This window comes from Chelonoidis abingdonii, chromosome 5 (genome assembly GCF_003597395.2).
Source record: "Chelonoidis abingdonii isolate Lonesome George chromosome 5, CheloAbing_2.0, whole genome shotgun sequence".
Taxonomy (NCBI): Eukaryota; Metazoa; Chordata; order Testudines; family Testudinidae; genus Chelonoidis; species Chelonoidis abingdonii.
This window is the reverse complement of record NC_133773.1, coordinates 96,283,431-96,309,732: the sequence shown is the minus strand read 5'-3', so window position 1 is coordinate 96,309,732 and position 26,302 is coordinate 96,283,431. Positions and strand designations below refer to the sequence as shown.

Genomic DNA, 26,302 nt, shown 5'->3' with positions numbered 1-26,302 from the left:
AGCTTAGCTTTGCCCCTCCATCAATCAGGAAGCACAGTCAATCAGGCAGCCCCTGCCAGAATCAGCTGCACCCAGTGTGTTGCTAGGAAACTGACTCTGCTGCCTGGCTGGCTGACACAGTGAGAAGGATGAGTCGAACTGAACAAAGGAATAATATCAGGTTTCAGGAAGAACCTAGTGCAGTGTGGCAGAAGTCACTCAGGAATGCAGGCTACATCTCAGATGCTACCCCTCCAACAGTAGGGTTGGAACATGTAACACTAGTCTCAGATAGCATGCTTAATAAAGGTCTCATTCCTGCAATGCCACCTGCCTGCCACATCACTTATTACCAATGAAACCAGCACCCCATCCCTGCTCTGAGCAGACTCGCCCACTCTTTGGGTGTACTCACCAGCTAGGTAGGGGTTGCTATACTGCATCACATTCTAAGACTTTCTGCTGCCAGGAACCTGCAGTCTTGGCTCTGCCAGCTGTGAATCTTATTCAATAAGAATATTTTCAGTGAGATTTTACAAATCCCAAAGGATCCGCATGCCCAATTCACATTAATTTTAATGGGAATAGCATATGCAAATCCCTTAGACAGTTTTGATCATCTCCATTTTTGTATTTTGCTCTGATCCCAGGGTCTCTTCAATTGAGGAAGAAGCTCTGCTGCTGCCTCTGGTGTGGTCAATCCCAGAAACCAAAAGCAACAGCCTCCCACTTGGGTGTAACTGCTATGAAAGGTTACAGTGCAAGACAGCCAAGTTTCAGTCTGCTCTGGATCTCAAAGATCATCACTAACACCGTGAAATTTAGTGCAGACTTGAGCACAGGCATTATGCATTCTCAGCAGTGGCCCCCACTTAAGAGGCAGGCACCTGGATTCTGCATCAGCTGGCACTTCAAAATGAACTTCAAGGACACCCCAAAGTAAAGTACATTGCTGTAATCTAGTCTGAAGGTGAGAAAAATGTGGATGACTGTTGTAAATCCTGTGAGAGAAGAGTGGTAACAACCTCTTGGCTCGCCATAACACAAGACTGCAAATTTCTTTTCTGAAAGTTGAACAAATAGTTTGATCTGATGGCAGAGATATAATAACTCCCTCCCTGTTATCGGCTTCAAACCCATGGCCTTTAGCATCACAAAGCAGATTGCGACCACTTGCTCTAACAGAGTAATTCCATTAGGGGATATCAGCCTCCTGCTGTTAATAAAGCAGCCCCTAAAGGGGGTGATGGCAAACACTATGCTAGTGTGAATTCTGTACTTTCCCTGTTAAAGGCAGATGAGCATGTGAGGGTGTAATGACTTTGTAATGACTCCCTGCACAAACCTCTACCACTCAAATGAGTAACTCTGTTAGCTGGCAGCAACAGGAGATTGTCCATAAAAGGGACAACATGCCACACACTAACGATAACACAGGTCACACAGATACCGTGTCTGCCTGGTCCACTAAATGATTTACATAACAAATAAGCTTGTCTTTTTCAGGTTAAACTGAAGCTAATTTACCGAGGGGCCTATCCGTCATCAATGAAGCCAGTGGAAGTTTTGCTACTGATATCAAAGTGAGCAGGATACAGCCATTTATATTATAAACTGTTCAGAGCAGCAATCTTCTTTACTGCTTGTAAAGCACCTGGCACTGATTGCTGGAGTTACAAGAATAGTAAATAATCAAAAAGACTATGCTGGGATATGATCTGGAAAAAAATAGAGACCTATGGAATGATATATTTATGATTTCATTTCTCAGAGCAAAAATATATTCTGGTTATGACAAGATGAGGCATCTCAAATGAGATGCTGGGTGCAAGAGAAAATTGTTATAAAAACCAATTGGCTATTTCTAGCACATCTTCTCAAAGTTTTATTCTCATTTGTTTCTTCCTAGAGTAATAATGTGAATATGAAAGGAGTGTCTCTTAATATTAGCATCTATTGAATACTAAATAGATGAATTAAAGTGGACTGTTCCTGAAATAAGATCATCTAATAATCTATTCACTTCAAAATAGGTTTATTTTCCTTATCAGGGCTAACCACTTTGGCAGTCAGCCAATATTTTGGCCAGCGGATATTTCTTTAGTGAAGATGGAACTCACATTTCAAGCAGTAATACCAACTGCAGCATACTATTGACTTTTGAAATCTTTATTGTAGTCAAACAATTTAAAGTTCTTCCCTTGATATTAAAAAGTCAAAACATTCTGAATGTTGTTTTATAGATTTTTTTTTCTTCAGGGGACTGATTGCAATGGACAAATGATTTCAAGCTGGCTCTTCTAAATCTCAAGACTTTTCAAACACAACCCTTTAAAAAAATCTTAGTGCAGAAATTCAATCCATTTGACTTGGCATGAAGGTAGGATAACTAGGCAAACTTCCTTGCAAACATGCATAAATATTGTAATTAATGCTGTGCCCTTCTGTTTCCAGGTGGAAGCACATGCAACTGACTATAAAAAACACAATGAAGTATGCTGTTAGCATAGTTCAACATAGATTGGATAGATTTATCATTAAATCTTATGGCCGGTTTCTGCAGCAAGGTTGTGTTGATCTCCTTATATGAGAAAATACATCACACCACCAAAACAGAGTAACAAATCACTCACAAAATCAACTCACAGATCATTCTCCGTGTCCATAAAGTAAGGCTAAAACCGCTGGTTATTGTTGTTTGCTATTACACTAGAATGATGTTCAAATGAGAGTCAATCAAAAAACTCTTCAATATTTAACAAGGTTTGCACACTCTAACAGCTGTTCATCTAAAACATTTTGAAACTTCCTCTGAGCCTACATAATTCTTGACTTGAGCCAAAAAAAAAAGGTACTAGATTGTTTTTTCCCCCCCATGTTTTACCAGTTTATGACAAGCAAGCCAATTTTGCACCTCAGTGAAGTCGGATTGCCAATTTAGCATGAACTGAAACAGTGCATAGTAGTTGAGCTGAGATTTACAACTGGATCAACAATATATTAATATACACACTGAAATGACAAACAGTCATGTTGTTTTAAAACAAATCAACACACCCATTTTACATCCCCCGTGATGAGACCCGGTCAAGTAATCCATAAAACATGCAAGTACATACTTTTTAAAATATTGCAGGACAGATACCTTAGACAAGTCACAGGAAATGCAGTATTATCATGGGAATGCTGAAGCAATGTTAAAAGTATTTGTAGTGCATCAAATTATGCAAACCCCCCTGAATAGGTCTGTGATGCAAAATACTGAAAATTGTGCAAGCTGTGAGAAAGTCATATGCTGGTGCAGCATTATGCAAAGTTCCTTGCCAAGCTCCTTTCTAGCTCTCAACGAAGCGTTCTGAGAGTCCTCTTGCAGCACACTAGTGTTCTACATAGCAGTTTTAAATAATTCGCTTTCATTTAAAATTGCTTTCACAGTTTGCATGAGGAACATGCCCTATTGGGATCTGAATCCAAAAAAAAGAAATCTACTATTAGTTCAGCTAAAGAACTATTGGTAGTAGTAGCGCATAAATCCTCTTTGTAGGTCTCTAGCCATTAGTCTCAAGACTATCACCAACTGCTGATAAGCAGGGATGTGATAGTTTAGGGTCACATATTTGCAAATCAGCGTCAGAACTATTTTGAATTGAGTAAGCCACAGCAGCACTTCAGCAGTCCTGGACCTGGATGCTGAAGTACTGCTGTGGCTCCTGGAGCTGCTGAGACAACACTTCAGCAGTGCTTTGTCCACCACATCCTACTCCAGACATATTCAGAGCAACCTGATGGAAGGTCCCAGGACTGCTTTTGCACCAACTGTGCACTACAAGGAAGCTTCCATTGCTACGGAGGTATGTTCTTTCAGAGCTTTAATAGTCGCTTTATGACACTAGATTCTATAGCAGTAGAGTCTCCATTTAGGTCAGAGATACTGTACTATCAATTCAAAGCAATAGGCTTATTGTGAGGCTGTTTTAAAGGGGAAGGATATAGCCATAATATAGACTAAAGAGGAGTTTACAGTTATGTGGACAAAAGCAAATGTTAAATTCATGTGCATGTGTCCTCTCCATAATTTGGCAGGCCGAGTTAGTGTAGGTCTTCATCCCTAGAAGTATCACTAAGATTTCAGTAATTTACAATCCACATGCAGGTTAACTTAATGTACAAGAAGAACAGGGAGTAATTTGATGTCACACAGTCAAAGTGTGGATTTTTCAAAATTAGAACTCAGTTACTCATGCCAAAAGGCATGCATTTTATGTGACTTCAAATACATGCAACTTTGCCAGCATAATAGTGGTTCTTCCATGAACAAATTGAGTAAGTTTGTTTTCAGATGATGCTTCTTAGCCACTAGTGCCACAATTCCTTAATTTACATATGCAACCACTGCAAAGCACATGTAAATACAGTGCAAAAATGGCTAATTTTAAAAATCCTATCTAAGAGGAAATTGTGAAGGTAAGGGTGATCACCTGTCTGGATTTCAATATACATTTGAAAGATTTAGGCAAAGATTCTGTCAATAAGTACAATACTGTTTAGCCACCCCGAAAGCCTGCTTTTATCCCAGTTTAGAAATCGTATTCCATTGTACTCTAATCCAAGAGCTCTTTTCTTATCCTGTCTGCTGTTTCCTAGAGAAGTGGTGATTTCCAGTTACTTCAGGAGGACAGGACAGCTTGCCAAACTGCATGAGATTTGAGATTTGAGATTTGCTGCGGAGATAACATGTTCTCATCAGTGTAAACAACAGTGCTCTTCCTATCTTTAGTACGCATTGTTCACTTCTGCCCCTCCTCCAGATATTTAATGTTGATTATATACTGTAAAAAAATCAAAAATCCTTTCTGGCCCTGATTCACCATGTTGCCATGTCACAGCAAAACATATACACTTGGAATAGAAATCTCTCTTAGGTTGACATTCCAGAGCCAGGGGATCAATATTTACTGAAGACATGCATTATAGATTTTGTTTTGCCTAGTCCTAGTAAAAATCTACACTTGCACAAAGGACAGTGAATTCCATTACAAAGAGAGAAGAATACCATAGTGCACAAAAGCTACTTCATAATTTGGAAATCAATAGAATTTAGACTTATTATGCGAACAGAAATAATAGTTATTGAAAGCTACTCTTTATAATCCTATCCGTAATGCCAGATAGTCAACTGTGTCATATCACCCCCTCCAGCTGTCCAATATTTAGGCTCAAGATTTAAAATAAAAATGCAAAACAACCCATGCAATTTAGATAAGACCAGAGTATGAGAATCAGGAAATAGAACTGAATATAGAAAAGATCCATTAGGTCTATTTGTTTATCCTCCATTGCAGAATTGTTCCCTACAGTCTTTTCAAAGGAAGAGAGGAAAGAGTTGATTGGAAACGAGAAGGACTTTAAAACAGTGTTTTCTCCACTTTTCAATTCTCCAGTGACCTTAAATTCTCCTTAAATTTGCTACAGTGGCTTGGTGAAAATGCCTTTGAAAACATACTATTCTGCCTGAAGGATTTTTCCAAGCTTCTAACAGTTTTATTTCCTCCCCCCTCATCCCCTCAGAGTATAAATGAAACCAGCTAAAATGTCCTAATTAGCATAGAAAACTCACTGGTGGTGCTTGGGCTCACCTGTACCATAAACCTCACTGCTCAGTTTTTCCCACAACAATTTTCAAACCAAGAAAAAAAATTGAAGCCACAGTATAAATAACAATTCAAATTTAACTCACAGGTTTATCATAAAAATCTTTACAGGAAATAGGCAAATTGATCCTCTTTGTGCATAAATACACATTCATATAAATGATGACTACTGAAATGACAACTTTAAAAAATGTAGACTTTTTCTTGTTTGTTCTGAAAGCATAGTATTTATTCAGAACTATCTGAAAATCCTACTCCATCCAGACAGGGGCTTAGTCTCCTTTTGTGTTTTTAAAATGATCCAAGATACTACAATATTTGATATTTTCAATATTTACTTTCATTAAAAACTAGAAGAAAAAAAGATCTGATAAACTGGTTTGTTACAAAACTTAACTGGGTTCTTGAAGCTATTATTAAAACAACCACCATTATTTATTTCAATGGTGAAACTGAAGAGTATTTACTTTTCAATGGATCTGTTCAATCCTCCCTGATTGAGGAATGCTCTTAAGCACATGCTTAAATCCACCCCTAGTTAGTAATCCACTTAAGCATGTGCTTTCATTTATTAAGCATGTGCTTAATTAAGTGCTCTCCTGAACAGAGGCCTACAAGAACAACATTATCTATTTATGCTTTAATTTGCAAAGTAAATGCCCGATCCAAAATCCAATTAATTCAGTGGAAGTTGACTCAGGCCTTTGGAGCTTAAAATGAGTAATGACAGAGAAGAGTCTCACAGTACCTAGCTTGCAATTCTGGCAGTTCTTTATAGTATTAGAATGTTACAAGAATTAGCAAACTGCTACACTTTCTAGCAGGCTTTGCAGGTGGGAAGCACTCCAGAAGGACATCCTGTTTATTTACAAGAAAGCTGCTGTGACAGAAGTTCTGTAGTGACAACTTTAAAGTCAAACAATTTTGTCACATTGTCATCATTACAACCTGATTATCTATGAACAGACCCAGATCTGTAATTCAATGGCTTTTTTTTATTTACACCCATCTAATATCTAATATCTAATATCTTGATTGCCATCTCCCAAGAACTACTCTGCACACCTTCCAAAGAACAAAAGCTTTCTCTTTTCTGTGGCTGCTTATGAAAATGTTCCACGTTCTAACCATATCAAAGGTACCGTCAATCCAAGGTTTCTTGAGAGGGACCATCCAAGTTAATAGAACTCTTTGATTTATACCTTTCAGAATGATATTGCTAATGTGAAATACTAAGAAGCCCATTTAAACTACTTGAAGTGTTGGCAGGTAGGCCCCATCCTGTAACAACTTATACATATGCTTAACTCTACTGAAGTCAGTGGGACTACTCACAGTATGTAAAGGGCTTCTCAGGGCCTTAGCAGGCTAACAGTGATATTTAAATAGAAGCTGGACTCGATCCTCGGGTATCCAAATGCTCAGCATGCACACTGAATCACTACAGAGTTAGTCAGCTAGGCATCACAACCATACCTTTCAAATACGGTTTAGTATGAGATATGCCACTCACTCTAGACCCACATTTGCTTTCATCCCACACAGAACTGCTCTCTCATTATTACTCTAAATTACTGATAGCAGAGATGCTAATGAACCTAAAGCGACAGAAAATTGTTGATATGTCAAATAAATTATTCACCGAGCACTGAAAGCTTCCTCCTTTGCTTTATTTGATCATGCCCCTCGTTTTGCATGACCACCTGACATTTTTAAAGGCCAGTGTCTCTCATTTGGTTCCTGGCTGGATTTAACCGCTAAACACCACTGTCCCTGCCCGCAGGTATATGGGATCTTGGGGAGCAATTACCACACAGGTGGGGTGCCAATTAATTTCTTTATTAAAGGAAAAAGGAAGTGGTGGGACTTTAACAATGAAATACGATGGGATGGGGTGTATAGGGTGTTTACAATAGACAATGATGGAATGGGGTTTTTTCTTACTGGAAGCAATGTAAGGGAGTTTCTAACAGTGGGGTAACAGTAAGTGGGGTGATCAGCTACAATGGGATACCAGTACAGTCAATAATGCAACTCACTTGTATATAGGACACATACTCTAGATCAGTGTGTAACTGCAAAATATACCCAAAGAAATTGCCAAAATAAAATGGTAGCTTCTATATAAAATGTGTCAACATCTCAGAATAGAATAATTAAAGTGCTTAATGGCAGATGTATACATCAATGTACACACAATTGGCATCATGCACAATACAACAATATATGCAGAAAAGTGGAAGGCAACAATGGATGTTATATGACCAGCGAGGTCAAGATGTGATCAGCAGTGCAATGAACACTATCACGCGTGATAGCAGTTGGAAATTATGCAAGATGGAACAGTGATGAAAAGGAAAATTAAAGACTTAATTGGTGAGGTCTGTGCTAGGCAGATAATCTGCAGAGTTGTACCTAAGGAGGCTGGTCCGCGACGAGGAGGTGCGCAGCGGAGTGAAGATCGTGGCAACTGATGAGAAGATGGCTAGCTGCAAGCCAGCGAGAGACTCTGAAGCAGCTTGTGGGGTAAGGTCCAGAGCAGTGCCTGCAGGAGCCGTTGCGGGCTTGGACGTGATCGGATACAGAGGCAGCTGGAGCGCATCGTAGAAGGGAGGCTGTAGCAAGCAAGGAGGGAGGGCACTGGAACGTGCAAGCGATGAGAAGGCACAAGTGAAAAGAGTTGGGTGGAGGACAGCTGAGGTGTACGAAGCAGTGTTGAGGGCAGCGGAGGATGCGACGTCAGCGGAAGTTGCGGAGTGGCAGTGGGTGAAAGGCAACAGGAGCAGATGCGGATGTGATTCTGCGGGTAGGGAGGTGCGAGTGGGAGAATGCGGGGAGTCACGAGAGCAACAGGGGATAGGCAGGGAGAGTCAGCAGAACGTGTAGCAGCAAGGGCTAGAGTAGGTTTATAAGCAACAAGCGGACACCCAAAAAAAGGGAAAAAGCTAGAAAGGGGTTTGGGAAGTACGGCAGGGGGGAGAGAGCAGCAAGGGTGGTGGAAGCTTTCAGGGGGAGTTTCAGATGCGGGGGGAAAAGCAGCGGAGGAGTGTGGGCAATTCGTGAGGGAGGTCGATCCAGGGGAAAAGCATCAAAGGGGTTAGGAAGCTGTGGGGAGAGTGGCAGGAATTTTACGGGGGAAAAAGCAGCGAAAGGTTACTAACAAGGGAGACATGGAAGTAAGTAGCACAGAGGGAGAGTTGGAGGGGGGAAAGAACAGACACAAGGAAAAGTTCAGAGAGAGATCGGATAGGCGCGGGAAGACGAGATTCAAAACAGCAAAAACCTGTTACTCTATTGTAACTGTAATCAAGTATTTAGTATAGAAATGGACGATAGTTCAGGCTTTATACGAAAGAACTGGAAAACCAGGTATTCGAATTTCATCAGTTGCAATTAGCTTTTATAATTAATTTATACCAACGACTAGGTCATAACAACAAATATCAACATTCTACAGGCAAAACTAGCAAGCAACTATACGGAGCAACAAAACAGCAAATATAGCAAATGGCAGGTGAAGCACTTACAAGCCTTACAATCTTCAGCTATTAATCTATGACTTATTAAACAAAAAAGCAATAAACCTATGTGCAGCCTTATAGCTAGCGGTGAAGTTACAGAGGGCAGAATGATAATGTGCCCAGGAAGCTACTCAAGGCAGGCCAAGGAAGCCAAGCATGGTCTGCATGCAGTGGAAATGGCTGACAAGCATGCGAGTCCCTGAGCAAATGGGAGTAGCTTAGGCGGCTGGACAAACTTATTTTTAGTGGCAAGTGCATGTGAGTTTAAGAGAGGTTTTAAGACCAGACAAGGTGTTAGCTTGAGCTGTTGCTGGGGAAGAACAGATGCAGCAAGCTAAAGTAATAAAATAAAGTAATAGAAAGTTCACAGAGGGATTCTTATAAGTCCTAACAAGGCAGAACACAGATAGAAAGCAAGTAGGGCTCGTACGGTCTCGGATAATAAGATCTCCAGGTCTAGCAATGAGTTTCGTCTTCTGTGGGGGGGTGTGGTTAAAACAGGGTAGCGGCTCAAAAATTAAAAATGAACTTGTGCTCACCAGGCGAGCAATTGCAAGAAATCTTTCTGATGTGTGTTTCAAAATGGCGTTTTAAAGCAAACTCAGGTCAGTTTCGCGCGCCAGTAATGTCCTGAAATGGCTCCCTCTGTCCAGGGGAGGAAACACAGGGAAAGAGCTGCAGGTGAGCATCAGAGACGTGCCTTGTGGCATGAGTCCTGCTGAACAATAGGTGTGAGTCACAACCTTTCAGATCTCAAAAGCCATGAGGCCTATGACTCAGCCAGTGATCTCATAAACCCAATTTAAGTTCTTGGCAGCTCTGGACATTTGTGCCTACCGCTTTCACATCAAGTCCTCAGGTTTAACAAGGTGATAACAGGACCAATCCTTTGAACAGGGCAGTGGTCCCACTTAGCACGCAGCACAAGTGGCCATCCCTTTGAGAAGGGCAGTGGCTCTTGGTAAACAACTTAAGGGGCCCTCCCTTTGAGAAGGGCAGTGGCCCTGGTAAACAACTTAACAGCCAGGGAGGGGCGGCCACTGGAGGAGAATAAAAACAAAATGGAGTATGGGGACAGCTGTAAGAAACAAAATGGAATAGGGGGATAGCTGTAACAAACAACCACTACTTTTTGTTTTTAAACACCTAAGAGCATGGAGACAGAAATGAAACACTACTATTACATTTTAAAACTGAATCATTGTTCCATTTTCTAGCGTCATTTAAACACTTGTGTGACTAAACAGGTAGGGCCAGAATGTGAGTGACTGCATGTCCATGCAAGGCAGTAAGAGAGCACGTACCCATCCATGGGCTATCTGAACATTAGATCTGGTCATGTTGGAGCAAGTGAAGCCACTTGTCACTTTACTCCCTCTTCAGGGCAGGCTCCACTCCTCTACTCTCTGGCTAGAATAGCTAAAGAGGGGACAGGGGGAGCTAATGTACTGCCGCTATTAGAGCAAAGAGGAAGCAGGGGGAGGAATTGTGGAGTGCACCTTATGCATCTCTCCTTGCTCAGCACTGTGCCTGAAGTCACAGGGTGAAATCCTACCCCATTAAAGCCAATGGCAAAACTCCTATTGGCTCAGTGTGATCACAATTTAACCCTCAAACAACAATGATGAGAGAATATCTGGCATGTGCTAGGTTTGGATAATAAATGACCAAAAATTATAAGATTTTTAAACAGACACCCAAGAAGCCAACAATACTTTAGCTGGATTAGGAAGGATAAACAAAGGGGAACTGTGTCAGTATGAATTACATCTATGTGTAACTTTAAGCTTTAAAAATATTTGATTTAATTTTAAGTGCTCAGTATGGTAGGAAAGGGTTTGTTTAAACTGACCTAGTTTTTGAACCAGACATCCCAGAGATACACCGAGAAGGATAAAGATCTTACTAATAGTGCTGAAGAGATTTGCTTTATAAAATGGAACTTTTTGAATTGTGATGAAATTTAACACAAAAAGTCAGTATGTCTTTAAATGGAAGTGAAACTAGCACAAAAACATAAAAATAGAACCATGATTCTGACAAACCATAGATCAATCAGCTTTCTCCAGCACTGGGGTTGCCAACCCTCCAGGTTTGTCCTGGAGTCTCTAGGATTAAAGATTAATCTTTAACTAAAGATTATATCATGTGATGAAACCTCCAGTAATACAGCCAATCACAGTTGGCAACCCTAATGACATACAACATTTCTGCTTTTCCTAAACAAAGATCAAAACATACAGGTCCAAATCCACTCTTTCTGGTGCAAGAAGGTGCTAACCTGCTGCCTGCCCCGCCACCCCAGGGTTACACTTGAGGGAAAGCAGGCTGTGATAGATGCTACCTGTCCTTGCCCATTGGTTTGGGTCAGAGGAGGGTAGCTCTAAGCTCTGCTGCACTTTTCTCAGGAATAAGGCAGGCAGAAGCAGCCTAGGAGAAGTGCAGATTCCTTGCATCCTGGGTTGCCATATCCTATCACCTTACAGACTGGACACACACACACAAAATCCCACTACCCATAAGCCCAGGGAAGAGGAGTATTGTCTGGGCAGATATAGGTGACCGATTTCCTGTCTACTAGACAGCAGTAAAGGAAGTTGACATGGTGGGGAGGAGGTAACATCAAGCACCACAGCAGTAAGTACCCCAGTCAGAAGGCAGGGTAGCCAGAGGGGCTGAATGGGCATGGAAATAATGAACTGAGTGAACTGAAGGCCTGGGAGAGGACAAGAAGCTGACAAGAGCAACAGAAGGGAGCTGAACTTTGAGTAAGAACACTGTATAGGGAAAACATATCTCTTTGTTCAGAAATTGCATATGAAAGAAAGTAAGCAACACATAACTGAGAATACACTTTGAACAAAGCCCTTAAAAGCAATAAGGCATGGCCCTTATTTCCCTTCAGAAGCAATTGCTACCCCCTAAGATGGAATTCATAAGAGAGGGGAAAGAAAAAGTGGTCTGTGATGGGATGGGATCTGACTTACTACAGAGAATTCTTTCCTGGGTGCTGGCTGGTGAGTCTTGCTCACATACTCAGGGTTTAACTGATCGCCATATTTGGGGTCGAGAAGGAATTTCCTCCAGGGCAGACTGGCAGAGGCCTTGCAGGTTTTTCACCTTCCGCTGCAGCTTGGGGCATGGGTCACTTGCTGGGGGATTCTCTGCAGCTTGAGGTCTTCAAATCACAATTTGAGGACTTCAGTAACTCAGACATAGGTTAGGGGTTTGTTATAGAAGTGGATAGGTGAGATTGTGTGGCCTGCATTGTGCAGGAGGTCAGACTAGATGATCATAATGGTCCCTTCTGACCTTAAAGTCTATGAGTCTATGGAAAGAAAAATAATTTTTCCTCAAAAGGCCCAGTCACCATGTTTCTGAATAAATATTGACTTTATGTTGACCCGCTACTGTATGTTAAATCACTGTAGTAACAAAGCAATTTCTAATATAAAAATAGTCACAGGCCAAATTCTACCCTTTCAGTTTATCCACACAACCCTCATTGATTTCAATAGGAGCTGCATATCAGAGAATAGAATTTGACCTACTAATATGACATGATTTTCCTGCTCATGTGAACTGATTACTCTTTTGCTATGTTATCAGCACTTTCTACCAGCTACAGAACAATACCAGGCAAAACTGACTTCTATAGATGTACACACTAATAAAATATTGACAATCTTTTAATAGGAACAAACTGGAGACAAATAAATAAAAAAAAAACCACAAACCAAGGCAGTTTTTGTTTGTGACACACATATTACATTTCTTACAGGAGCTGACACAGTCTTGGTAAATGTAATACAATAAAGTTATCAAATTTAAATTAGCCTACAGAGCTATCAAGAAAATGAGTGTCTTTACAGGCCTGATAAGAAAAGTTATTATTATAACCTTGACTGACAATGGAAAACAGAAACTGCTTGTGTCTTAATTAAATAAATACTTGGATATTTACAGTATGGCCAAATACCAGAATTAAAACCAATCTCAAGAAGAAGAAACAGCAAAAAGAGAATAAATATTTGCATCTCAGTATGAATAATGCAAGAACACCCCCTTTCAGTCAAACATCCCATGTGATGTATCCTGTGTACCACTAAGCTCTTTAATTTAAGTTATGGTGCAATGCTTGCAGCAACACCAGTGCATCACAGTGGAGGCTCAAGGGCCTGATCCAAAGCCCATTGAGTTCCATCCAACGTCTCCAAGAGTCTTTGAAAGACCATGGCTGATAGGAGGGAGGAACGAGGTTTGCCTATGTAAAGACATCAGAATTGGATCCCAAGATACCAATCCGGTAATTTGTTTCACAAGAGCAGAGTTAATTGTAGAACTGAAGCCCAAGTATGGAAATAAATCCACTGATGTCAGAAAGTTGTGTTAGACTGACTGAGTAACGAGAGCATTGGAATATATTGGTCTGAGTTAAAATGCATCAGATTGTCTAACTATGCTCTGAAAAAAATTACTGTTTTCTTTAGACAAAATGTAATTTAATTTAAAATATTTTAGGTCAGTCTGATTCATGATGTAAACACAGTGAAGTAAATGTAATTACACAAAAGAACAACTAGTCACATCATACGCCAATATTTTTGTCAAAGTATGTTGTAGTCAAAGCTATGCTACCTCTAGTACAGATTTGCATAATGCATAATGCAAATTGACACCTCCAAATAGACCAGAATGCATTTCTTTCCAGTGAAACAGGTTTTTCTTAGAAAGCTATCAGACATTTGGAGAATGGGCTTTTGATTAAAAATCTAAATATCTCTTTAAAAAAACACAGTATATTGGTCTGAGTAATATATACATTGACTTTACATGAAAAACACATTTTAAAATTATTGTTGGTCTCATGGATGACATACATGCTTGAAAAACTATTTCTAATTATAAATAATCTTACTTTTATCAAATCCTATTATTATTATATACAGGGCAGCCGGATCGGGGCACCAAAAAAATCCCAAAAAACCTGCCATGCCCCCCTAGGATTGGGTGGAATGCCGCCCCATAGAATCTCCCGCCCCAAGCATGAACTTGCTTAGCTGGTGCCTGGAGCCAGCCCTGATGAACTAAGTTAGGGTGTGAATTAAAAACTCAATAGGTACTCTGCAATAATTCTACATGTGCACATACTTATTCCATGTTCAGAGTATCCACAAGGGGTGCTACTATGGAATAGCTATGGGAGGAGGGTGGTGAGAGAGTAAAGAGATGGGAAGGAAAATGGAAGTGAGTGGACAGCAGGAGAGAAATATTTTCCTAATATCTAAATCTTCCTTGCTACAGTGGACACGGAGAACAGTGGATCACTGTCCTCTTTATAAAAAGCCCTCAACGTATTTGAAGAGTGTTACCATGTCCTCCCACAATCTTCTCTTCTCAAGACTAAACAAACTCAGTTTTTTATTCTTTCCTCATAGGTCAGGTTTTCTAAACCTTTGATCATTTTTGTTGCTCTCCTCTGGACTCTCTCCAATTTGTCCACATCTTTCTTAAATTGTGGTGCCAAAAACTGGACACACTAATCCAGCTGAGGCCTCACCAGGGCCAAGTAGAGAAAGAAAAATTCCTCCCATGTCTCAAATATGACACTCCTGTTAATAAACCCCGGAATATTAGCCTTTTTTGCAAATGCATCACATAGTTAGCTCTTATTCAATCAGTGTCTTGCTATAATCCCCAGGCCCTTTCCAGCAGCTTTCTTGAATTCCTTTTTCCTTTACATTTTCTTCCCCTAGGACCTTGGCCCCTGCTCCAGCTGTTTTCATTTGCTCTGAATCAGACCCCACTTCCCCAGGGTCTGGGGGATCACAAAGTTGGCTTGAAGCCGAGGAGCTGAGGATCTAGCTTCTGGACTCAAAGGGTACATCTACACACAAAAAACAAAACAAAACAAAACAAAACAAAACAAAAAAATGCTGCAGCAAGTCTCAGAGCCCAGGTCAACTGCCTCAAGCTCACATGATGAGGCTAGAAATAGTCATGTAGACATTCCCACTAAAGCTTTGAAACTGATGTGGGCTCTGAACCTTGCTGCCACTGGCATTTTTGCAGGATAGGCATACTCTTAGGGTCTGATGCAACTCAAGCTTCCACTGACTTCAACTGGACTTGGGGGGTCAGACTTTTAATTAGCCAGTGTGGATATCAAGATAAGAATCACACAAACCACCTAGATCTCATTTAGGACACTACGATAGCTAAAAAGCAATCCATGGACAAGGTTTGGCAGTAACTAGGTGGGGTGCCTGTGCAAAAAGACGTTATAATCAATTCCTTGAAAATCAAATGCATCACTGAAATAACAGGGTCTGACAAATCTCACATGATAGGAGTCCTGAACAACTTACTGATTTCATAGAAAATGAAGGTTCAGTGCTGTGAGATCCGCACATACAGGAACACTGATTGTCGGATAGATTGTGCCTCCCTTGCTTATTCTGAGTAGTACCTTACTCCACTGATTTAAATGACACTGCTCCCTGGGGAGTCACGTGCTACTCAGCATGAGCAAGGAGATCAGGATTCTTTGATAAATTAAAATACATAAATGAAGAGATAAAAGGGTTACAGAATCCCAGAGAAGTCCTTCCCAACAGGCTCAAACCAAAACTTTAACTGCTTCATTAATAAATTCAGGAGAGGGGGAAAAAAGAGACTATTAAAAAACAGTCTACAAGAAGAAAGATATAATTATTGATGGACACAACCTACTGATTTTTGCTGACACAGTCCAATCACTCAGCAATGGAAGGAAGATTTAAAAAAATTATAAATGGCAATAGCAAAGCCTCAAAATTACATTTGAATTCCATGTTTAGTGTAAAGGAGAACTTTGTTATTGCCGAATGCTATTTTTTTAATCTTTCTAACTGATTTTAAAATTACTGCTCGCAGCCAGACCATCACCACCACTACATTGGATCCTGACCCTGGATGATGATACATGTTTTCTTTCCTTCTTTGAAATCCTAATTAAATATGAATCCCAGATCTGCATACAGAGAGTAGTAGGCCTGCCTCTTACATGGATATGGATATAGTTGCCTCTGTGGTTATCCCTATTGTCTGGGAGTCTTCAGAGGGCACCCTGGTGGCTTGGGACAATGTGCAGGGGGTGACAGTAGAAAGGAGCGAGCAGGCTGGGATCTAGGTTGAGGATAAGGTGCATTGTCACCCTCATTAGTCTTGCAGAGATTTCCATGAAGAAGTAATAGTCTCAAACTCTGAGAGTGCTGTTGCCAGCCACAGCCAGGGGAGGCCCAGATAATGTGGCTCCAGTGAAGACAAGAGAGTGAAGGGAAGGTTAAAACACAGACAGTAGAAAGGCACCACGCCTCCATGTAGATTATCCCAGTCTTCTCTGGTGCCCTGGGATCTGTAGATTTTGTGGACTGGACACACAACCTGGGCAACAGGGAGGTGGAGTGAAAGTGACACAATAGAATGACTTGGGAGGAAACCCCATGAGGAGAACCTTCTAGCTTAGCTCCCTCCCACGAGGAGGATGCAGTCTGGCCCACTCTTCTCAGATGGATAAATATAAGCTACATGTGTTGTTAAATATTCTACTTTGGTCTTCACTCTATTTCACCAAGATTAGGACCTCTATCTGGAACGTATAACTCATTAATCAAAATGGACAGTATAGAAAGATCCTAAGAGAACCAAGTCCTGGTCCCATTTATGACAATGGGAAAAAGCCCTCAATAGGACCAGGATTTATCCCTTACAATGTTCTCTTACATGACCCTATAAATACATTGTCAACTATCTGTCATGCATTGGACTCATAAACAAGTGTATATAGTCCTAAAAAACAGTATAACAAACAACAGATAAATAAATAAAATACCATGAGTGCCTCTTCTGTGCATTGTTCTCGCTTCACCGGCATGACTGGAAATTCAAGGAGGGATTTCACTGTCTTCCTTTTGGCCTTTTCCATTTGAACATTAGTAAAATAGTTGACAGCAGCAAACTCAATAAGAGCAGAGAACACAAAGGCAAAGCAGACAGCTATGAACCAGTCCATGGCAGTGGCATAGGATACTTTTGGCAATGAATGCCTTGCACTGATGCTCAGTGTTGTCATTGTCAAAACTGTCGTTATTCCTTCAAAGCAAAGAAACAAAGCAAAATTAATTGCTCTATCCATGTAGATCAGAATGCAAATAAAAAAAAAAGAAAATCAAAACCATTTAGTAGTTTTCCATCTGGGATTGCAAAACCTAATAACATCAAAAAAATGCAATTAAATTGCAGATCTCAAGATAATAATCATTTAACTGAATATGCCATTTAAATCATCTTGCCAATGAATAACGAGGAAAAAGGAATATTCAATTTTTTTAAAATAGCACTAGTGTGATCCTTATAGTTTTAAAGCAAAATAGGCAACAACAATTTGTGAGAAAACACTGCTGTACTGAGCTTGACCTTGCAGTCCAGAGATAACGTAACTCTAATGCCATAAGAAGATCTCAATTCAGGTCTCAAGTTGAGACTAATACTCTCATGCTAGTAAAATGTGTGAAGAGCAAGATCTCTCAACCCCTCATGAAAAGAGAGCCCTGTGTCTTGCTCTCAAGGTCTGTGGGTGAACGGAAACAGTGATTGGACCTGATCTTCCAGTTTTTATTCTGGCAAAACTCCACTTGAAGCCAATAGGAGACTTGCCTGAGTAAGGACTGCAAAATGAGGTCCTTTATGGGCTGAGGTGTTTTGATTTGTTTGCGGCTGTTATCATCCATATTGATGAGTTTCCTCAACATGGAACTTCTAAGAGGAAATTAGGGGCAAAATAGGTGGACCCTAAAGGTAAACATAAAAATATCAGTGTGCTTCATTATGCAGAAAAGGAATTTATCTGAGAGGAGATGGAAGACAATTACCTCATATGGAGATTTATCCATTTTATACTTAATACAAGGGCTTGCCACTCATGAATAATGCATTAAACCCTGCCTTGTGACAACATACTACCAATCACCACAATGAATTATATATATATATATATATATATATATATATATATGCAGTTTATACTGTATAAATACCAAAAAAGTGTTACTGCTCAGAGGGAATGCATAGCCACGTGAAAAGCCCCATGTGTGAATTGTGTAGGTAATTTGAAACTCAAAGCAATACAGCAATTTTTCTACATATATTTTTATACAGGAATTGTATGTTATATAATTTCATGCTGTGGGTTGGTATTCGGTAGATATTTCCTTTTAAAAGCATTATATTGTAATATACAGTACTGTACTCAGGCTAAAGGAGAAAAATATCAAATTATCTTCAGTGCCTCCATCAAACTTATGTTTTTCCCCTATTTTACTGATAATCCAAGTAGAAATAGCACCATTAAGATTAAAAGAAAACAATTTATTTTGGTGCTCAAAAAAATTGAAGCGTTGTCGGGCTGGCAACTTTGTTATTTAACAAAGCATCCACAATCTTATCTTTCTGCTAGAAGTATGGAGATGAAACTCAGATATTTTCACCTGAAAGAGAACACTTTTAATTAAAATCAGCATGCATGAAGGTCTCAGCTGAACTCAAAAACTGCATTTTAAGTATTACAATGAAGTAAACACATACAGTATAAAACTAAGTTGTAAACTTGCTGTCTTGTGTTATGTAAAGTACTGCAAGCACTGTTCATGCCTCAAAAAAATTCCTCTTCTTCCACCACAAGATATAGTTATTGTACTATGAATATCCTGCTTAAGTTTTAACAGGATAACCCAAAAGAAAACTCCGTGATTACTCTTTACTTATGAAAACAAAAATCTGTACCAAATTTGGCTTAGTGTGTGGTTCATACATTAAGAATTTCTCACTGTGTAAAATGAATGATTCTGTTTGAAAATAAAGTGTTTAATGGATATTGAAATTCCTGAGCTCATCTTGGTTGGCCCCATTTCTTTTGAAAAGTAAATCTGTGACACTAGCGGTATGGGAATCTAATACATAAATGCTTCATCCAGATAAAACTATATAGGGTCTTTGGAGAACACAAGGAGGCCACCAATGCAGGTTGTATAACAGGTTGAATAAGGAACCTAGGAAGGTTGCCCTGTTGCATGAGAGTAAAAAGAAAAATAGCAGGTTCATGGAAAGGGAGGGAAGTTAACCCAAAGTCAAACCCAACAAGATAAATACAGTTCATTGTGAGCTTGCAGGAGTCTTCCTCATAAAGGTGATGGTGAACATACTGATGTGGGTGATGCGATTGTCTCGGGCTAATTAAAGTAATTTAGTTAATAAAGAAATTCCTGTGGAAAACGTTGTTTCTAAAGAAGATGACTGTGTTTTCCAAGACCCAGTAGTTTAGCTAATATGTCTTTACTGATGGCATTATTAATGTGTTGGTTAGCAGCGAACGGTGCTGACCTTTCTTAAATATGCATTGGTCAGAGTCCTCCTCAAGAAGACACCACTTAATGCTGGAGTGATTTGTCAATTATTTCCCAGAATCATACCTCTCCTATTTGGGGGGAGAGATTGAAAAGCTAATAGCTATTAAATTATCCGTGGACGTCAGTGGCACCATGGGTAAGTTCTGAACTAAGCAGCCAATCTACAATTGGGAGAGCTTAGTGACGCTGAGAAGGGAGAAACATAATAAAATAAATAAAATAAAATGGTGTTGATGGGGCAGAAGTTCTGCCCCAGAATGTTTTCAAAGTATCAGATGCAATTTTCTGTATTTTATAAGCTTTTAAGATATTTCAAAAATATCCCAGCCCCTAACTGTTCCTTATGTTTATGTGTGTCATAGGCTAACTTTCCAGACTGCAAATTATGTTCTATTAAAATGCTAACAGACATGACTCCTAAACGCACCTGTGCATTTCCAAGCAGATGCACATAAGCATTTTTTTAAAAAAGAATCATCATAGTAAGCAAAAATGTAACCCCCCTAAAACTATGCAGATTATTTCTCCCCCTTTCCTAAGGGACACTGATCTCCCATATCTACCAGCAGCAGCTCTCCAAAACTCCACCTCGTCTATAGAATTCCATATCCAATATGTAAAAACCAGATCTTTTGTACATAGTTTATTGTAAGATTTTGGAACCAAACTTATGCAATAACAACACAAATCTGACTTACTACTGTGCATGTTTCTGTTACTTATCAGTATTACAATAGGTTTAGCTACTATAGGATGTTAGCCATACAAGGCAGCATAATTTCTGTGGGTGGGCTTGCAGAACTCAACTCTATAGATCTATAGAACTGGCCCCTAAAAACTGTGAGCTTTGTCTCCCCATGGTAACTAGCATTAATGCAAGCTCAGAACTCACTGAGGCCAATTATCTAATTCTTTTTTTTTTAAAGCCAGTTATATTTTTGCCCATCACAACATTCCTGGCAAGAGGTTCCACAGGTTCACTGTGTATCGTGTAAGAAGTACTTCCTTATGTTTGTTTTAAACCTCTGCCTGTTAATTTCACTGGGTGACCTCTGGTTCTTGTGTTATGTATAGGGGTAAACAATACTTCTGTATTAACTTTCTCCACAACATTCATGATTTGATAGACCTCTATCATATCTTCCTTCCTTAATTGTCTCTTTTCTAAGATGAATAGTCCCAGTCTTTTTTAATCTCTTTTCATATGGAAGCTGTTCCATAACCCTAATCAATTTGTTTCCCTTCTCTGTACTTGTTCCAATTCTAAGATATCTTTTTCTGAGATGAGGTGACCAAAACTGCATGCAATATTCTAGTTGTGGGCATATCATGGATTTATATAGTGGCATTATATTTTCTGTCTATGCCTTGCCGAATGGTTCCTAACATTCTGTTAGCTTTTTGGACTGGCTGCCATCATTTGTTCCTTTATTTGCAGCTAAAATGGAGAGTGTATACTTAGAGAATTTCTAGACTGCCGTGCTAAAACAAATAGGCGCTGCTTTATTTTAAGTGATAAAAATGTAGCCTTTGACTGTAAACTTGTGAATCTAAATCCTTCCCACATCATCAATGAGATGCTGCTTAGGCCACGAACTTAGGCTCCACCATCCCTATCTATCCTGGGCTGATCTTTTCACGTCCTCTATGTTGTTAAATCTACACATTTTCCCTCTCAGAGTAATGGTTGACAGAGGGATTCTTTCAACTGACCCCTGTCAGTTGTTCCTCCAGCTGCCCAATTGCACGCCTACCATGGCAGATGTTCTGGATTATTCTTAACATGTGTCCTACATATTTTCATCTTCTTTTCAGGATAACTTTGGAAATAAGGAGTTGCAGAACTCTGAGGAATCTTAGCATTTGTTTAAAATTAATTCAGTTTCATACTTAGTATTTTCCTGAAGCATTTGGACATCTGTCTATATCTCTGGTGGATTTCTAGCTTTAAAATCATAATATTTCAGTTGGTGATTCATATTTTGGTCTTTAAGTTGTAGATTTTCAATGGCAAAATCTTGTTTAAGATTGTTACTTCAGCTGTGTTATCGTGCCAATTCATGACATTATTTTTAGTTCAGGGGCCCACATGGAAAATGCTGTCTGTATTTGAAATTCATAGCAACCACACACACACACACACAGAGTTTAATGCATTTTAATGTGGGGATTAACCCTTACATGTGATTTTTAGGGTGGAAGAGATGTGGTATATGCAGTGGTGACTTTGAGAATTATGGATTTTTTTTATGAAGTTGTGTCAAATTGCCTTTATAAATTTCTTGAAACAGTCAGAGTAATGACTCTCTCTTAACATGTATATAATTACATACTAATTTTATCCTATATTGATTTCATTATGGTAAAATTTATTTAAATATGTTCTCTTCTTGTTTTGTCTATATGTGTAATTTATGATTTGCTTATACTATGTAATTTCTGAAAAAAATTACCTTATTTCAACGTCATGTTTTACAATTATAAAACATAGGAAAAGGATGTTTTAATTTTAGCTCGATATGATAGTCTATCAGACTCCTTCTATTCCGGAAGGCAGCTTTTGCACAGTGGCAACTCAGGCTCAAACAAAAACACGACACCGTAAAGACAATCACCTGAAGCTCCTGCAATGTTCCAAGACACACTGGAATGCAATCCTCATGGGAAATGACCTAATCTTGTGGGGGAAGTAAACAGTAATTGATATACTGATGTTGAGACTTTCCAACAAGCCACTCGCTTTGATCTACAATGGATAATTCTAAGATGCTGCCCAACCAAACTATCTGAGGCAAATTTAAAAAGGTGAATGCTCAGCAAATACGAGGACGGACAGCTTTTAATATGATGATTTCTTCTGCCACACCAACCACCACATCTGTTGGCTACTGCCTGATGCTGCCAGCACCACCTACTGAACTGAGTACAGTTTTTACTGTAATGAAGAATGTCAGCAACATGTCCAGGACTCTTGGCCAAGATTACAGTGTCCCAATATTTGATAGGGCTATATATCGTAAGGCCAAAGAGAGAGCCAGCGGAGGAGCCCAAAGGAATTTTAGAAAACAATCATAAGAAGGGTAGATTCCACATAGCAGACATTTCTTACTGTAATTGGAAAGAAGTATGAAGACAGTGGCCTTGAAGACAATCTCACAGAATCGCAGGTGTATGGTAGCAAGACAGCAAGCAAAGTACTTAACGGCAGATTGTACCACCGTGGAGTAAGGGCCCACCTTGTAGTGGAGGCTTTGTCCAGACTGCAGTGGATAACATTTTGTAAGTGGATACAAGACAATGAGAGCGATTGTGATGTAAACATCACCAACAGCAAGCTCCAAGAATGTCAAAATGTGGCAGCAACACTTTCCCGGGTTCAGTGATGCCTTCAAGAATGCACGGGATGTATTGCACAGAGTCTGCAATTTTGGAACAGCAAAGTTCATAAGCAGTCTGTGCATGGAAATCATGCTGTGGCTCAGTCTAGCAATAAATTCAGCAAAGTATGGACAGACATGGCACTCAAACAAAGAGTAAACTTAAGAGTAAAGTAGATGCGAGTATATGGGGTTTCATTCTGAAACCAAGAGCCTTGGCTAGATGATTCATAGCTGCTCATAAGCACTCAGCTATCACAGTTTCCATGAAAGTAAGGTGTGATAAGGCAGACTCATATGTTTCAGAAGGAAAACGCAAGGTAGGCATGCAACATGATGAAGGAGAGGTAGATAAGGTTGTTCACACCATCACCAGCTCCATGAAAAAGCTATTTGATTTGAATGCTGACTTAACAGACTCACCAACATTGCAACTGCATTGCTGCATTGCACAGAGATTGCCACCCAGCTTGTTACTAAGAATGATACAGGAATCAAAGCAATGAAACAGTTTGTAGAAGATAGATTAAATTCAAATATCACTGGATTCTTTGAATCACTGCACAAGTTCAACAATCAAGACATTTGCATCACTAAGAAAAAGATCAAATCTGAAGTTAGTAGTGGTTGCAGACAGGGAGTTGTTAGCCATCCTGTGTAGTTTGTTAGTTTGTGTAGTAGCTGCACAAACAATAGAGATTAATCTGAAGGAAGTTTGCTACAGTTCCATATGCTCTAGCACATTCTGATGGTACCCTGAACAAAAACAGCAAAGAATGAGTAATTGCCTGAATAGCAAAAGAAACAGAGTCAATGTATCCAACATGCCCACAGCTTGGAAAATATAGCTGTTATAGAAATGGTCACATAAGGAGGTGCAACTAGTTTGCAGAACTTGCTGAATTGAACTTCAGAATAGTTACACTTGCCTCTACAGAGTTTTGAGAGCCGCTAAAGAGTATATGTTGATCAAAGACAATATGATGTCAAAGATTCAAGTAAAGCTTTTGAGTGCATAAAAGCAAACCTCACAAAGGAATGAAGTCAAAATCCATGATTCCAAAACACTCATCCTAAAGCAGTGGAGCAGTTCATTGGAAATCCCAAGAATAAAGCACATCTGGTAATATTTTTGTCAGACTCATGGTGTGATATGGCAGAAACTTTACTCATCCCAGCTCAGAAAATGGTTATTGCAGGTAGATTCCAGGTTGGCCTCATTGCTTGCATGGTCACTCAGAAGGAGCTGTAGATCAAAAATATCAGTTCTCTTTGCATGAAAAAGCAGATACTTAGCCTCAACCTCAACCTCATATTGCACGTTTCACAAGAATACCCTTATGTAGTGATGTGATCTCCAGACACTGACGTTGCAGTTCTCTGTGTACATTTTATCCAAAAGTAAATAGCTCAAGACCTTCGGTTTCATACTGGTATGAAAGATAAATCCAGATTTATACAAACCCACACAATAGCAGCTCAATCTGGCCAACAACTATGCAGAATGTTGCCAGCAGTACATATGCTGACTCGGTGTAATTCAACCAGCAATCTGGCAGAAGTTGGCAGACTAAAACCATGGAAGTTTGTCAGGAAAAAAAAAATTAGAAGCCTTTCTAATTTTGGCATTACAGTGTATATACTTCCTGCACAACTGAAATCAGTAGAAATTCTAGTAATCCTTCTCTATGACCCAACAGCTAACTCAGTGGATGTAAATAGTGTACAATATAAGCTGTTCTGTTGCAATCAGGCCTGGAACAAGGCCTTCCCCGAATTTATAGTAATCTTCTGCCACATACCAAGCATGCAAATTACCAGACCCTTATCTAGAACCATGACATGGAAGCACAGCCTGACATCCCTTCCCCAATTGGAAATTACTGGCAACATGACAAGGGTGGACATATTTAACCAACACTAATGACACAGACACCGAAGCACTCCTGGAATTCATTATATGGGATGTAAAAAACCAAAGTATAAGGTCAACTACAGTTGCTCAAGACAGAGCATGAAGTGCACATAGGCTTACTTATGGTGAGAAAGTTGCCAGTGTGGATCCAGGTAGAAAGCTGGCTAGATCATCGAGCTCAACGGGTAGTGATCAATGGCTCCATGTCTAGTTGGCAGCTGGTATCAACTGGAGTACCCAAGGGTCGGTCCTGGGGCCAGTTTTGTTCAGTATCGTCATTAATGATCTGGAGGATGGTTGGACTGCACCCTGAACAAGTCTGCAGATGACATTAAACTGAGAGGAGTGGTAGATTGCTGGAGGGTAGGGGTGGGATAGAGGGACCTAGACAAATTAGAGGATTGGGCCAAAAGAAATTTGATGAGGTTCAACAAGGACAAGTGCAGAGTCCTACAGTTAGGACGGAAGAATCCCATGCACTGCTACAAACTAGGGACTCAAGTATCAGAGGGGTAGCCGTGTTAGTCTGAATCTGTAAAAGCAGCAGAGAATCCTGTGGCACCTTATAGACTAACAGACGTTTTGGATCATGAGCTTTCGTGGGTGAATACCCACTTTGTCAGATGAAAGTGGGTATTCACCACGAAAGCTCATGATCCAAAATGTCTGTTAGTCTATTAAGTGCCACAGTTCTCTGCTGCTTAAACTAGGACTGAATGTCTAGGCAGCAGTTCTGCAGAAAAAGGACCTAGGGGCTATAGTGATGAGAAGCTGGATATGAGTCGACAGTGTGCCCTGGTTGCCAAGAAACTAACAGCATTTTGGGCTGTATAAGTAGGGGATTGCAGCTATCGAGGGACGTGATCATCCTTCTGTTGACATTAGATGAGGCCTCATCTGGAGTACTGTGTACAGTTTTGGCCCAACTACAAGAAGGTATGTGGAAAAATTGTAAAGAGTCCAAGGAGGGCAACAAAAATGATGTAGGGGCTGAGAGCACATTACTTTATGAGGAGAAGCTGAGGTGAACTGGGATTGTTTAGTCTGCAGAAGAGAAGAATGAGGGGGATTTTGATTGCTGCTTTCAACTACCTGAAAGGGGTTCAAAAGAGGAGTGGATCTAGACTGTTCTTAGTAGCAGCAGATGACAGAACAAGGAGTAATAGTCTCAAGTGCAGAAGGGAGTTTAGGTTGGATATAATAAAGCTTTCACTAGGAGGGTGTGAAGCACTGGAATGGGTTACCTAGGGAGGTGGTAGAATCTCCTTCCTTGGAGGTTTTTAAGGTCAGGCTTGACAAGCCTGCGGATGATTAGTTAGGGATTGGTCCTGCTGTTGAGCGGGGTTGGACTAGTGACCTCCTGAGGTCCTTCCACCTGATATTCTAATGATTCAGGAATGAGTCTGAGACTACA

General features: G+C 40.0%; 1 protein-coding gene across 1 annotated transcript in view; it reads right to left on the bottom strand.

Moving 5' to 3' along the window:
• GABRA4 (gamma-aminobutyric acid type A receptor subunit alpha4) overlaps nt 1-26,302 on the bottom strand; it is a 65,830-nt gene that overhangs the window by 17,975 nt on the left and 21,553 nt on the right. Inside the window, exon 8 of the mRNA XM_032785237.2 lies at nt 17,025-17,284. Coding sequence (XP_032641128.1) covers nt 17,025-17,284 — 260 coding nt within the window. The remainder of the gene's footprint in view (nt 1-17,024; nt 17,285-26,302) is intronic.